This window comes from Anguilla rostrata, chromosome 2, assembly GCF_018555375.3.
Source record: "Anguilla rostrata isolate EN2019 chromosome 2, ASM1855537v3, whole genome shotgun sequence".
Taxonomy (NCBI): Eukaryota; Metazoa; Chordata; class Actinopteri; order Anguilliformes; family Anguillidae; genus Anguilla; species Anguilla rostrata.
Genome location: NC_057934.1, coordinates 60,629,214 through 60,644,699, shown reverse-complemented (window position 1 = coordinate 60,644,699; position 15,486 = coordinate 60,629,214). Strand labels below are relative to the sequence as shown.

The window sequence follows — 15,486 nt, the reverse complement described above, 5'->3', positions numbered from 1 at the left end:
GGGTGCTTTATCGAGACCTTGGCTTAAATCAACACTACACAACACACGCACACATACACACAAACGCACTCATACACACAAATAGTACTTCTATAGAACGAGGACTCATTTTGGCTGCTTGACGAGGCGAAATCTCGAGGTCATTCCTTGACCCCCAGTAGAGTCAGAAACGTCAGATCAAAGGTCACGCTCAGGTCTCAGGTCTCGATAAAGCGGCCTTCAGGAGTGGTGTAAACTGCCTGCTCTGGTAACTGTGGGACACTGCAGACCTGTTCAGAGTCTACAGTGTTGGTAACAGTGTGTACAATAGCAAGGTTACCATGGCTACAGTGCGGGCCCAGCATATATAAATGGAGTGGGACACACACGTCCCTCAGTGTGGCAGGAACACAAAGGTCAGGGCAGCAGAAGGAAGGTATTTCCCCTCGACCAGGCTAGTTCTGACGAACCTCACAAAAGAGCCACAGAGAAATTTAGGCAAACTCAGGATGCCAAAAGCCTAACTCTTTTGTCGACCTCTGGACATCTTCCCTTGTTCAGAAGGGGGAAAAAATTAAATAAAGAACTGTTGCTCTAAGCTGACAGTCACACTTCATAATGAAGTCTGGGTAGCTCCAGAGATCCTGATTAGACCCAGCAGCAAGACCGAGCCACATCGCTTACTGAAAGAGACATGGGAGGCATGAACACACCAATTAAATGCGGCCAAAAAAAGAAGAAGAAATCAATCGACTAATCAACCAATCAGCAGGCTGTGATTCACAAAGTCAGAGCCTGATCATCAGTGTAGGTCTGGGTCAGAGCTGTAGCCATGGTAATGCACATAGACTACGGTTGATGAGGTCCATGTGCCCCAGGTCCAGCCACGCTACAGAAACCCGCAGATGGTTAAGCATAATTTTCCAACAACTGGCTCAGATTTAGGAAGAACAGGGCTAAATGAGAAAGGGGAATACCTCACACAAGCCAAATTACCATCAGGGGGAGAGTTTGTGAAACGTGACACAGATAATTTGTTACCCCCCCTGCCCCGCCCCCCTCCCCCCCCACGCCAGGTTTGGGTGCTCTTATTCAGACACAGCATCCTCTATAATGTACCACCCACACACACACACCCCCCCCCCCCAAAAAAAAAAATTCCCTGTAACCACGGCAACCAAACCACAGCCATAAATTCACAGGCAGAGCCACGGGCCCTGTGTGTGAAAGGGCCCGCTCACCGTCGCAGGCGAGCAACAAGGAAGACGTACGTTTTTGTCTCGCTACAGCAGACGGGGACGACTCAAATTCAAAAGAGAGGACGCAAATGCTGCCGTGCGATCTCTCAGCCAGAGCAGAGAGGACGGGAGTGTCCGTGTGACCGTGTCCCGACTGCTGCCCCAGAAAATGTCCTCATCTGAGAGGACCAGCTTCTGTCCCTGCAGCTGGGCTTCAGGGACCAACAGGAGGGTCCTGCTCGGGAATGGAGCCCGCGGGCTTTCCGTTTTTAGACCCTTCCTCCTGCAGCGTTAACGCGAAAATAACCGGCACGTCTGAACGCCTTACATCAGCGTTACTCCAATCCGGCCCTCAGGGCTGGTAGTGCTGCTGCTTCATTCCTGCCTTTCTGATCAGGAACTGATTTCAACCTGATGCACCAGGTGAGTGTGATCTCTGGCCAATCACAGACATTATTGGACTATGGACTACCAGGCAGAAGAGAAAACCAGCAGCACTATTGACCCTGGGGAACAGACTTCAGTGTCCCTGATGCACATGACAGGAAGGACCGGTCTGGCGCGAAAACGAACAAATACGTCTTCCTTGGAAAGGTCCATCAAAAGCTGATCTAATTTTATTTCCATTCCTCTTGTTGAAATGGAACAGCCTTTAACTATATTTTTGGCCAGTAATCTGTGGGAATGTCACCCTGCCGAAATTTTTAAGAAGGCCCAAATTAAAATGACTACCTTGTTGCATTTCAACTGGAAATCTGTTGATGGACTGATGCTATCTGGTGTTCAATTTTTTATTTATTTTTTTTAACCCAGAAGCACTCTGTTTACATCCCTCTAAAAGGTTAACCTGATTAAAAAACCCTTTATACTGTGCGTGGAGAAAACAGGAAGGAATATACCCATTCACAGCCAATGCCCCTCCCATCTAGCGTCCTCAACCAATCAGGCACCAGATAGCCCCGACAGGTAACACAACATATCTGATGCCATTGGCATTGTGGCACAGATGTTCACGATCACAGAACTGATGACGATGATGATTATGGTGATGATGATGGTGATGCGGGTCCAGCCCTTCACCAGTGATCAGTCATCACAGCACTGCTGTGCAGAGCCTTCTGTTTCCATCTGAACCTGATGTGAACAGGATCTGGTCTCAATTCTGGTGTGACACCGAATCGTAACGGATGTGAACAGAGACTGCATTTGCCATCTTGATTCATAGCACAGGGAACTCAACTGAATCAATTAATCAATTATTTAGCAAATCTTCTAAACATCACCATTCACCTGTCTTGTGCCCACTACCCTTTATAGGAACTGTTTATCATATGTGGTATCATAGCAACAGCTGTGATAAATGCGATAACAGATGAAGTTAAACATAAGCTCTGTTTGTCAGGACACGAAGACTTACAGACCCCCAATGGGGTGATCAGATGAGTGCACAGGTCACGCTCAGATACAGATGGAAAAGAGGGCTGATTCACTCCAAAAACACTTCCCCACCCTCAAGAGAGGCAGCGGTACTTACCACCGGACCAATTCTTCCTTTCCCGTTTCCACAGTAACGCACCTGCTTATCAAACCCCCCCCACCCGAACCACGATCCCCCCCTTTTCTGGGGTGAGGGTGAGAGGGGGTTGGGGGGGTCGGGGCACCTTACTTGCCTGGGAGGTTGTTGATGTAGCCACCGTCCATGAGCAAGTTGCCATCTTTGGGGTCGCAGAGGGGCGGCAGGTACCCCGAAAGGGTCATGCTAGCCCTCACATAGCGCCACAGAGAGCCTGGCACACCGGGAGGGGAGGGGGGATAACGTCTCAATAACCTTTCGGCAACGTCGCCGTTTTAGTCCGGCGCAGACCGGGCCCGGGGCGGCGCGCCATCGGTCCACCGCCATCGACGGAGCGCCGCCCCGCCCCGTCCGCCTCCTGACCCCTCCTCCTAGCCCCTCCCCCTTTCATCCTGCAGTTTGGGGGTCACCCTCGACTGCGTCTGTGCAAGTGAGTGCGTGTTCAGGTGAGGGAGGGTCACCCCCGGGGTGGGGTGCAGGGATTGGGGGGGGGGGGTGCTAGGCGTGGAGTCAGGAGGCAGGTCGATCGCCAAAACCCTATCACGTGGGACACTCTGCACCCCTGCTGTGGGGCTAGGCCCCCTTCACCCTGCCCAAACAACAACTGCTGTGAGGTGGGTCCGAATTAAAAAAAAAAACGAAAGGGCCATTTCTCAGTGTTAACACAAAGGCCCGTACGTTTTGCTGCCAAAATTTGTACAGTCATTCCTCGGGCCCCAAGCAATGTCAGAGGTGTTAGGTCAAAGGTCACACCCAGCTCGGGCAGGTCTCGACAATGAGGCCTTCTAGTGTGAGCCACCCACTCGGTACTGTTCAGACACACAGCACTCTGGCATCCAACAGTCTGGACGCAAAGGCCAGCCGATTCTCCAGGGGATTGCGATGGCGAGTTGAAGTTTGACACAAACAGAGTTCTGGATGAGCGCAGAGTGGGGGGGGGCAGAGGTCTCAGTGGACGGGGGGTTTGGAGATCTACCTCACAGCGAACAAGTGGGGGGATGCAGCCAGCCAGTCCTGCCCTCCCCTGCATTACTTGGGGGGCAAGAAGCTGGGCGCAACATGGGCTGGAAGGAGAAGCTGGAGCTCAATGGGGATATATGCTCATGGGGGGGTTGCAGTCATGGAGTTTGGGGAAGGGGGGCGAGAGACAGGAGCGAGATGTCTGGGCATGATCACTCGTGTGGAAAAACTGAGGAAGACTGAACCTGAGTGGAAATATGCTTAGTCACACTTAAGTGAGATACTCAATTTCCAGTCAATGAATTCTGGATGGGGGGAGGGTGGGGGCGAGGGGACACAAAAACTGCAAGGTTTTTCAATGTAGGATCCAGAACACAGAAACTGCTTTCCAAAAACAAAATGGGGTGGGGGAGGGAAATATGGCGGTGTCACAGTTTCACGCGTACTTTAACGGTGGACACATGTTTAGGGTAAATATATATATATATGCGTACATTTACAGGTACAACATATAAACACAAGGCCAAGCGGATGACGTGGGGATAAAGCTGGTGCCACACTCAAGATGCTTTTCATCTGCGTGCAGAAACCAGGTTCACAGGAAGTGACAGAAACACTGCACAGGAAGTGACAAAAGCACTGCAAAAAAACTGCTGTGGGGGGGTGGGGGAAATTACATCAAGAAAAGAGGGGGGGGGGGAAGGAACGGCAAAAACAGTGAAAACTAATTTTTTTAGGCCGTCTCCAAATAGCCGTAAACTGAAGAGACGTGGCGTGTCCGGTTTAGTCCGGCCTCTGACCGAACCCCAACAGACGCGAGAATCCTTCTGCCGCACTTCCTGTCTGACCACACTTCCACCGCCTGACCGGTCAACGAAGCATCTACCCTTCCTGCCAATATACGTAAAGCGCCCTGCAGCTCAAACCAGCCTCTGAAGGAAAGGGAAACAGGAACACGCCGAGCCCCGAGAAGCAGGAAGAGAATTCACCCCGTTTCCACGCTAAAAAGGAGAAGAAACCTCCACCCGCTCTTTGAAGCAACATCATAAAAAAATATGCGAATACTTCCCTCAGGCATAGGAAAAACCAAGAACATATCCACCAGTCCATCTTTCCAGAGGAGGTTACATAAACATTAATAAGATGAATATTATTTACATATATATATATACTCATACATACATATATACGAGTGTATGTCTATATACACATACATACATATAAACGTGTATGTCTATATTTATATATATATATATATATATATATATATATATACACAGTTAAAGACAGATAGATCCCCCTCGTATACCAGCCAAGCGCTGAGTTCATTTCGGGATAAATGGAAAAAATAAAAAATGGAAAAAACTACAAACGGGAGAAGACCAGGACAGGAGCATGCATCTCCGCCCCAGGGATATAAACCTGCATGAACAAAGCGTCAGGACGCCTGTACCGAAAGGGGGGGGGGGTCGGTGCCAATTCAGTGTGAGGCCCAATCTCAGGAGTGGTGTGGATTTGGGATTTTGGGTGGGGTGGGGGGGTGGGGGGGTGGGGGAGGAGTCAGTTACTCCACCCACTCACCCTTGTACACACATTTTAAGTTCCTTCCAAGCCATGAGTTCCCAATGTCCGACTGTTGGGAGGGGTTAAGAGTGAGGTAGGGGGCATAGCTGTGGTTGTTGGGGGGGCACAGTTCTGACCTGGGACATTGTTTACATAGCAGCCATCCACAAGCAGGTGGCCATCCTTGGGGTCGCAGAGAGGAGGTAAATAAGGGGCGTAGGACGCGCTCGCTCTAACGTAGCGCCACGTGCTGCCTGTCGAATGAAGATGGAGAGGATATCACAGATGCACAGCCCCCCAGGAGACAGGGAGAGACAGAGAGAGAGACAGCGAGAGAGAGGAAGGAGAGAGAGACAGAAAGATGGAACGGAGGAGGGACAAAACCAGGGGGGGGGGTGGCTAAAGATAAAAAGGACAGCACTTCCCAGGAAATTAAAAAATACATGCGGATGTCAATAGAGCGCAGGAGAGAGAAATGCACACGTCCCCATTAAGGCTCCTCAATCAGACTCTCTACACTGTGAGTGGCCGGACAGGAAGGGACATTACGGGGTCCCCTGACATGTCCCAGTGCCCCTTACACAGGCAGGGGGAGAGAGAATCCTCACCCCAGCAAACCAGCTGGTCGTTTACAGCCTGGCCACGCCCCAGGCCTGCACAACAGTCATGTACTCTACCCTCTTTAGAACTGAACATATTTCACCCTTTAAGGTGTGACATCACAAATAAGTGATCAGAATATCCTTATCTGAACATTCTAACGCTGATGTAACAATCACTACTGGTGGTGGAAAGCAATGCAATGCAGGATACTGACTTAGAATTTTGAAAAAACATTCCAAGCTCTTCAAAGGGTTAAACCTAACATGAACATACACACTGTCCCAGACAGCTTGGAGCTTTTGGGTAAGATACAGATAAAAGTCTTATTCTGGGTGTTTATTTGCATAACTCCAAAGCAGATGGATGGTGTTGGCTAAAAATATTAGTAAAAAAAACTAACATATCATTTAAAATATTACTATATTAACACTGCATTATGTGATCTACAACAGGCTATGACATGAAACAATTTTTTAAAATTACTCAATGAATTCAGTTAAAATGCTTATAAATTTTCCATTATGGATATTGTTGTCATATGAACTTTGACATTTACATGAGTTGCTCTATCAAACCATACAAAAACGTACGTATTAGCAGTCAAACCACAAACCATATGAAGTAAAAAGAATGACTATAGACTATTAGGCCATTTCTAAAAAATGAAAGTTTTTATGACCATGTTAGCAAACGATTTCATTGGCTATCTGGCAGCTCCTCTGGTGGTAAGAAGGACACTGTAAACCTGTACCGAGAGGCTCTACTGCATCCGATACTGAACCTAGTACTTCCTCGCAACAGTGGCGTATAAAAATACAAAATACCTCAGGCTCAGACCTTAGCAATTAAGGGGTTTCTCGTCTGTTTATAAGACAGCTTATTCTGCTATACAGCAATGCTCTAAACTTGTGGGCCCTACAGTAACCATGACAACAAGCATGTCAGCCTGCATCTGAGCAGACCTTAAGCAGACCTTCGGTGCAGCTGGTTTGCCCCGGCGGTGTTCTGGTGTTCGCACTCGTGCGTTCGGATTAAGAGTTAGCCTTGTTATGACACACAGACAAACTGAGACAACACCAAGCCTGGGGGGGTGGGGGTGGGCGGAGAGGGAGAGAAAGAGAGAGTGCGCACGAGCGAGACAGAGAAAGACAGAGAGGGAAAGAAAGAGAGTGCGTGTGAGTGAGACAGAGAAAGAGAAAGAGGAAAAGGAGCAGAGGACTTCCCACATTCACAGAGAGTTCATCCACATGCGCCATCATTGGGCAGCCCCCTCTCAGTGGAAGTTGAGCTACACAACGTCCCAGGACCAGAGAGAGGGAGAGAAAGAGAGGGAGAGAGGGAGAGAGAGAGAGAGGGGGAGGGAGGGAGAGAGAGAGAGAGAGAGAGGGAGAGAGAGAGGGAGGGAGAGAGGGAGAGAGAGAGAGAGAGAGAGAGAGAGAGAGAGAGGGAGAGTGAGGGAGAGAGAGAGAGAGAGAGAGAGAGAGAGAGAGAGGGTAGGAGAAAGAGAGAGAGGGAGAGAAACAGAGAGGAGAGAGGGGTATCCAGACAGGCTGGGTGTCAAACTCACAAAGGAGGACTACATGTACGACAATAGCACTATTTGGAAGGATGGAACCACAACTGGACACAAACTCATTCAGGTGCACCAGTGATGGGGGTGTTTCTGAATGCCCAGGGCATTTCACAAGCCAAGCGGAGGGGAGGGGGGGGTGTGAGCTCACGTCCGGTCTGTGCCACACCATCTGCACTGAACACAGGACTCAAATATAATCGAGGAACAGCCTCTCTCCGCAAACAAAGCTTGTCACCCTCTTTGAGACTGACTGAGCTTTTGCCAGTGCTGTGATGGCCAGGTCTACATGAACCTAACGATGCGGTGTTAGGGTGTTAAAAGTACAGACAGCGGACAGGTCTACCTGACAGGAAACGACAGGGGGGTAAAGCCGACTAGCAGGGAGTGTTCTGGATCCTACCATTTCACAGAGTAGACAGGGGTGGACATGGAGCGAGGAGTATCGAAGTACCCTCCTAACTGCACACACACACACATATCGCTCATGTTTTCATTAATACATTAACAATCAATGGAGGGGATGGTGTTAAGTAATCTGAATGTGTGGCTTTTAGGGCAAGGCCTGCGAGTTTCAGACACATGGATGAAAGACAAGGAAGCAGAGGAAGGAAGGAGGTTCCTTCGGCCTTCTATGTGATTGACGCATCAGAAGCTGCTGTGAAATTGCAGAAGTCGGCAGAGAAGAGGGAAAGAATGAGGAGGGGGGGAAAGCAAGATGGAATTCTGGACAGTTAGAATGGAGGTGGAAATGGAGGGATGAAGGGAAAGGAGGCAGAGGAGGAATTGCGGGAAGAAAAACAGTCAAGACAAGCTCTAAAGGTTAGTCATGCCAGGAGCAATCTCAGAAGGGTGACCCCCCCTGGAACCCCCAATTCAGTAGGACAGCTGGGGACCTGCTATTCCAAAATCAGAGACTGCCTGTCCCTGAAACCAACAAAGGGTTAACTCAGCATTACTTCAGCTCTGGTACGAGCTAGCCTTCATTAGCATTTTCAATGTAAATTTCTGAACTTTGCGCACAGTGTAGGGCTAACGTTTAGCTTTATTGCTAAGGTTGCAGTAGAGAGTGATGTACGTTCATTAGGCGTAGCCGACGTAGCAGGCCCCGGGGACAATAATGTGAACAAAGCATAGGGGTCCAAGCCTGGGGCCTTGGGGCACGCGGGCTTCCTTACTGGAGTCCTCAGAACTGAACGCCACTGAAATGGGGGATCCTTGGGAGCCGGGTTCGAAACCGAGTAGCTTGGCAGAGAGGAGAGGGCAGGATCGGGCAACACCTACACCACCACTAGCAGGCCGATCAAGGCAGTCAATCCATACACAAAGATCAGCCGCAATCAAAGACTGATGAGGACAAGGATGAGCAGGCAGGAACCATGTTTACCACGCCCAGCCCCCCACCCCGCCCACCCCTACCCCCAGCCCCAGCCCCTCCCCTCCCCATCTCCCCCCACCCTCCATGTCTTGCACAGGAAGTGGGGCCTGGCAACCTTCGCCATGGTTGCGCTGTGAGTAATGTGATGATGTAATCTCTCCATCTCTGACTCATGGGCTGCCCTCCAGCGCTGACTGTCTCCCTCTCCCTCTCCCTCTCTCTCTGTCTCTCTCCCCCTCCCCCCTCCCTCCTAGCGTTACGCCCTGCGCTCTCTGCACACGAGCGTGCCAGTGGCTGTTACGCGGTCATTCGTGCAAACCGCAGATAAATCGCAGCTGTTATCTCCCAGGACGTGAGTAAAACATGCGTGTCTGTCTGTGTGAGCCTGTGCTGTTTGCGTGTGCCTGTGTGTGAGACTGAAGCGATGTACTATTATTTTCACCTTGCTTTCTCTCCTTCCTGATATGTGAATAATAAAAAAACAAGAAACCTAATTTTTTAAAAACCAGCAATAACAGCAACAGCGAGTGCTTGCAATCGCCTGAGTTAATGTGCCCTCACACGAGACCTCCCACTGACTGCGATGATGTCATAATGACCATTGTGATGCTGCCACTGTCTGTTCTGCACTCCGGGGGAGGATGGGGCTGGTTTGGAGGCGGGGCCTGTCGACAGCTGTCACTCACCGTCCTTGTGCACGCGCATGGCGGAGGCGGTGATGTCGGTGGTCACGTTGAAGTACGGCAGCCACAGGTCCTGGAGGCGGAGCAGCAGCAGCAGCGCGGGACGAGCGAGATCAAACAGGGAGTGAGAGAGAGAGAGAGAGACAAATCAAACGAGAAACTCTGTACACTCAGCCCTCAGGCACGCAGTAGAGCTGGCAGCTGCAGACACACCGTGATAAGCCACCGTGAAATGTTTGCTCTGTACGGCTGCCAGGCATTCACTCCAACAGAAGTGGCAGGCAGCAGAGAAAGCTGAGCTGTTCTTCATGCACAGAAGACACACCTACGTGCAAACACAGGCCTGTGCCTGCCCTCTGTGTACACTCTCTCCCATGCTCCTGAAGGTCACTCCCCAGCCCTGGCCCGTCCTCTTGAGTCCCCCGCCCCCCCCCGCCCCCGCCCAGCCAGGCTCCCTCACCTCCACCTGTTTGTCCTGGAACACCTTGTAGATGCTGGTGTTGAAGGCGGAGCCGGAGAACATGGAGGTGATGGGGTAGGTCAGGTCCAGCACCGTCTTAAACACAGAGTTCATGGCCTGGGATAGGAGAGAGGGAGAGGGAGAGGGAGGGAGGGAGCAAGAGAGGGAAGGCAAGCAAGCAACACACAGAGAGATGGAGAAGGGGAGAGAGGGAGAAAGGGAAATAGAAAAACAAACAGGAGCAAAAGAAAGGAAACACTACGCTTATTATACATCCTGTTTGTGGTGCAGGTGCATTTCACAGTAGACGTGTTGTACTGTAAAGAACACCGTTTCGTGTTTAAGACTAAAACACAGCAAAAGACGTCCAGTTAATTTCAATATCAATAAAGCCAATCAGTAGAGCACAGAACGGAGCACACTGAATGACCCGTGATGGGTACTGGGGTAAACCGGGTAAACCGGGTGAGAGAGGGTGAGAGAGAGGCAGAATGCCGGGACAGCGGGACCCCCACGCCCCCCCCCCTCACCTTGGCCCACTCGCGGGCCCTCTGCTTGGTGCGCACGGCGCTGCGCTCCTCCGCGTACAGCGCCCCGATGAAGGAGCCGATGGAGGTCCCGCCCACAATGTCGATGGGGATCCCCGCCTCCTCCATGGCTTTGATCACGCCCACGTGGGAGCAGCCCCTGCGGCGAGACGCAGGGAGGGGCCCGTTACCGGGGCAACACCGCTGACCTCTGACCCCCGCACGCGGGAGCAACCTACGTCGTGCGCGCATGTGTGTGAGCGCGTGTTCGCGTGGTTTGTGTGTGAGTGCGTTTGTGTGTGTTAATGTGTGCGCATGTGCATGTGTTTCTGTGTCTGTGCGTTTGCGTGGTGTGTGTGTGTGTGTGCACATTTGCATGATGTGTGTGCATTTGCGTGGTGTGTGTGTGTGTGAGTGAGTGTGTGAGCGCATTTGCATGATGTGTGTGTGTGTGTGTCTCACCTGGCTCCCCCTCCCCCCAGGACCAGGGCGATGCTGTTCCCCGTCAGAACTCGGGCCAGCCGAGAGAAGTCACTGTGTCTGTCTGCAGTCTTCTCAAACACCTTCTCATACACCTCCCTCTGCATGCGCACACACACACACACACACACACAGGGCACAAGGAGAGGTCACACACACACACACACACACACACACACACACACACACACACACACACACACACACACAGGGCACAAGGAGAGGTCACACACACACACACACACACACACAGAGCACAAGGAGAGGTCTCACACACACACACACACACACACACACACACACACACACACACACACACACACACACACAGGGCACAAGGAGAGGTCACACACACACACACACACACACAGGGCACAAGGAGAGGTCACACACACACACACACACACACACACACACAGGGCACAAGGAGAGGTCACACACACACTCACAGAGCTCAGAGGTTAACAGTTACACAAGAAAACTCACAAAAAGAAGAGGTGAAGAGGTGTCAGCCACAGAAATGTCGTACTTCGGAAGTTGAGTGTATCTACGATATTTACTCACACCCTGAGTCTGTAAAGTTGTGGTCGTTGTGACGGGGACTGGAATGTTCTCTGAAAGGAGGCTGTGTAAGTACTCTATAGGACAGCATGTACAGCTGGTGTGTGTGGATCTTTGGTCAGGAGCAGTTCTATGGATTATTACCAGCTCCAGTACATTATGGGTCAGTACTACATATCAGCCCTATCACTATATCAGCTCTGTAAGGTTGTGCGTGAGTGTAAGCTCAAGACCAGCTTTGCAGGGACTGTGTTTCCAGTGTCCTTTGGGTCAGTACCAAGTCTTGGTATGTTCTGATTTGGTACCAGTTTAGCAGGACTGTGTGTGTGTATTTCGGGTCAGTACCAGCTTAGAGGGCCTGTGTGTGTGTGTATTTCGGGTCACTACCAGCTTAGAGGGCCTGTGTGTGTGTGAGTGTATTTCGGGTCAGTACCAGCTTAGAGGGACTGTGTGTGAGTGTATTTCTGGTCAGTACCAGCTTAGAGGGCCTGTGAGTGAGTGTATTTCGGGTCAGTACCAGCTTAGAGGGCCTGTGTGTGAGTGTATTTCGGGTCAGTACCAGCTTAGAGGGCCTGTGTGTGAGTGTATTTCGGGTCAGTACCAGCTTAGAGGGCCTGTGTGTGAGTGTATTTTGGGTCAGTACCAGCTTAGAGGGCCTGTGTGTGAGTGAGTGTATTTCGGGTCACTACCAGCTTAGAGGGCCTGTGTGTGAGTGTATTTCGGGTCAGTACCAGCTTGGAGGGCCTGTGTGTGTGTGAGTGTATTTCTGGTCAGTACCAGCTTAGAGGGCCTGTGTGTGTGTGAGTGTATTTCGGGTCAGTACCAGCTTAGAGGGACTGTGTGTGAGTGTATTTTGGGTCAGTACCAGCTTAGAGGGACTGTGTGTGAGTGTATTTCGGGTCAGTACCAGCTTAGAGGGCCTGTGTGTGTGTGAGTGTATTTCGGGTCAGTACCAGCTTAGAGGGCCTGTGTGTGAGTGAGTGTATTTCGGGTCAGTACCAGCTTAGAGGGCCTGTGTGTGTGTGAGTGTATTTCGGGTCAGTACCAGCTTAGAGGGACTGTGTGTGAGTGTATTTCGGGTCAGTACCAGCTTGGAGGGCCTGTGTGTGAGTGAGTGTATTTCGGGTCAGTACCAGCTTAGAGGGCCTGTGTGTGAGTGTATTTTGGGTCAGTACCAGCTTAGAGGGCCTGTGAGTGTGTGAGTGCATTTCGGGTCAGTACCAGCTTAGAGGGACTGTGTGTGTGTGAGTGTATCTCGGGTCAGTACCAGCTTGGAGGGCCTGTGTGTGTGTGAGTGTATTTTGGGTCAGTACCAGCTTAGAGGGACTGTGTGTGTGTGCATTTCGGGTCAGTACCAGCTTGGAGGGCCTGTGTGTGAGTGTATTTCGGGTCAGTACCAGCTTAGAGGGACTGTGTGTGAGTATATTTCAGGTCAGTACCAGCGCCTGTGTGTGAGTGTATTTCGGGTCAGTACCAGCTTAGAGGGCCTGTGTATGTGTGAGTGTATTTCGGGTCAGTACCATCTTAGAGGGACTGTGTGTGAGTGTATTTCGGGTCAGTACCAGCTTAGAGGGACTGTGTGTGAGTGTATTTCGGGTCAGTACCAGCTTAGAGGGCCTGTGTGTGTGTGAGTGTATTTCGGGTCAGTACCAGCTTGGAGGGACTGTGTGTGAGTGTATTTCGGGTCAGTACCAGCTTAGAGGGCCTGTGTGTGAGTGAGTGTATTTCGGGTCAGTACCAGCTTGGAGGGCCTGTGTGTGAGTGAGTGTATTTCGGGTCAGTACCAGCTTAGAGGGCCTGTGTGTGAGTGAGTGTATTTCGGGTCAGTACCAGCTTGGAGGGACTGTGTGTGAGTGTATTTCGGGTCAGTACCAGCTTAGAGGGCCTGTGTGTGTGTGAGTGTATTTCGGGTCAGTACCAGCTTAGAGGGCCTGTGTGTGAGTGAGTGTATTTCGGCTCAGTACCAGCTTGGAGGGACTGTGTGTGAGTGTATTTCGGGTCAGTACCAGCTTAGAGGGCCTGTGTGTGTGTGAGTGTATTTCGGGTCAGTACCAGCTTGGAGGGACTGTGTGTGAGTGTATTTCGGGTCAGTACCAGCTTGGAGGGCCTGTGTGTGAGTGAGTGTATTTCGGGTCAGTACCAGCTTAGAGGGCTGTGTGTGTGAGTGTATTTCGGGTCAGTACCAGCTTGGAGGGCCCGCGTCGGGAGAACACCCTGCGGGGGCACCTGAGGTGCAGGTGCCCGGAGCACCAGCTGCGCATGTTGAGCCACTCCACGGTTCTGGAGGGGCCCGGACCGTCCTCACGGTGCAGCAGGACCAGCTGCTTCAGAGCCCGAACCGCTGTGTTCTCCAGCATCTGCTCCAGCTACGGGGCGGACAAAGGTAGAGAAGAAAGATGGAAGGAAGAAATTGAGGTAGAAGGGTGCTTTTTGGCTGGACTGCAACAGCAGGGCCAGCCCTACAAACACGAATGTCTGTGACTGAGTGACTGAGTGACTGAGTGATGATGAGCCATTGGTCGGCCGGATCATGTTTGTTAGGTCCAGCCATACACTAGGTTTTAACCTGGCCTTGTTTAAAAAGCTCTTCATCTCACAGTGGTCAGAATGGAACTGAGCAGTGAAATAAGGAAGCCGGCAGAACACGTCTTCATTAAGATCGCATATCTCCACGAGAATAAAAACAGGGATGCTCTTTCTCATCTGTCCTTTCAGCATCAAGCGTCACGGCTCCCCAGAGCCACAGCTGTGTAACTGAGCACTTAACTGAACCCGAAGTAAAGCCTTTAATTACACAGCACACTCTCAGCACACTTCACCTGGTCCACTGGGTCTGAATTAGGCTCTGATTTCAGGGGGGAAAACAAAAACCAGCCAGTCACGCAGCCCTCGAGGACCACGGCCCCCCACCCCTGGCCTACAGCAGGCCTCCCCCTGCTGCTGTGCCCCCCCCTCACCTGCCCCAGGCTGGGCTCCTGGTCCCCCAGGCCCACGATGAGGATGCAGTCGGCCTGCCGGATGCAGCGCTGCGTCCAGGGCGTCATGCTGCTGTCCGTCTGGTACAGAACGATCCGGTTTATGTCCTCCTGCTGGGCCAGCCAGCCGGACAGGCGGTACTCATGGATACTGAGGGAGAGGGAGGGGGGTGATGAGAGAGAGGGAGCGAGAGAGGGAGTCAGAGACAGAGACCTTTGATTCCGCTTTATATTACAGTTAAAGGTGACAATTCTTGTTATCCAAATATTTAAAACAAATGAGAAGAAACTAATAGAAATCAAAAATAGAAAATTTAAAAAAGCTACGAAAAAAGGGAAAACAAGAAAGGAGAAAGGACAGTTTAAGGGTTGAAGAAGCAAGCACAGAGAGGAGAGATAAGTAACAGGCCGTGTTTAATCTGAGAGAGATAAAAGGGTAAAAATAGAGGGCGGAAGAAGAGGGAAGGAAGCAAAAGCGAGATTAACACGCCTAACATGCCCAGACAAGGTGACTGTTTATTCACGTGTGAAACAACAACAACAACAACAAAAACGGTCAGTCTCCATGGCGACAGAGGCCCACTGACCTGTCGAGAGCAGAAGCCCCCAGTCTCTCTCGAATGATGTCACTGGTCAGCAGAAGGGTGGGGCCTGCGTGTGAAAACAGGGCTCAGTCAGAGTTCCCAGAGGGCGAGTCACAGTGACTAAGGGTAACGAACAGCCGGAACACAGTGCGCCGTGTGGCCACTAAACGACAGCGAGGCGCTGGTCCTGTGCCAGGAGGTCAAAGGTGAAAGGCTGGGGCGGGACGCGCAGGGTACCTATGGCACTGAGGGCGTGGCTTAGCTCCAGGTTGAAGGCGTTGATTGGCACCTCGTCGCACACGGGCAGAACGGCCACCGTGGAGAGGTTACTGGCCGGGTTGGTGACGTCGGG

General features: G+C 51.3%; 1 protein-coding gene across 8 annotated transcripts in view; it reads right to left on the bottom strand.

Moving 5' to 3' along the window:
• The window catches only part of pnpla6 (patatin-like phospholipase domain containing 6), a 39,887-nt gene that overhangs the window by 4,093 nt on the left and 20,308 nt on the right, over positions 1 to 15,486 (bottom strand). For 5 of the 8 annotated variants that reach the window (XM_064323522.1, XM_064323526.1, XM_064323521.1 and 2 more), the window contains 10 exons: positions 15,372 to 15,486; positions 15,138 to 15,201; positions 14,533 to 14,701; positions 13,759 to 13,941; positions 10,997 to 11,115; positions 10,538 to 10,694; positions 10,008 to 10,124; positions 9,551 to 9,620; positions 5,451 to 5,567; positions 2,888 to 3,004 (listed from right to left, as the gene is read on the bottom strand). The exon at positions 15,372 to 15,486 is cut by the window's right edge and continues 35 nt beyond it. In XM_064323522.1, the coding sequence (XP_064179592.1) occupies positions 2,888 to 3,004; positions 5,451 to 5,567; positions 9,551 to 9,620; positions 10,008 to 10,124; positions 10,538 to 10,694; positions 10,997 to 11,115; positions 13,759 to 13,941; positions 14,533 to 14,701; positions 15,138 to 15,201; positions 15,372 to 15,486 (1,228 nt within the window). The remainder of the gene's footprint in view (positions 1 to 2,887; positions 3,005 to 5,450; positions 5,568 to 9,550; positions 9,621 to 10,007; positions 10,125 to 10,537; positions 10,695 to 10,996; positions 11,116 to 13,758; positions 13,942 to 14,532; positions 14,702 to 15,137; positions 15,202 to 15,371) is intronic. The other 3 variants (XM_064323527.1, XM_064323529.1, XM_064323528.1) reach the window with 2 other exon arrangements.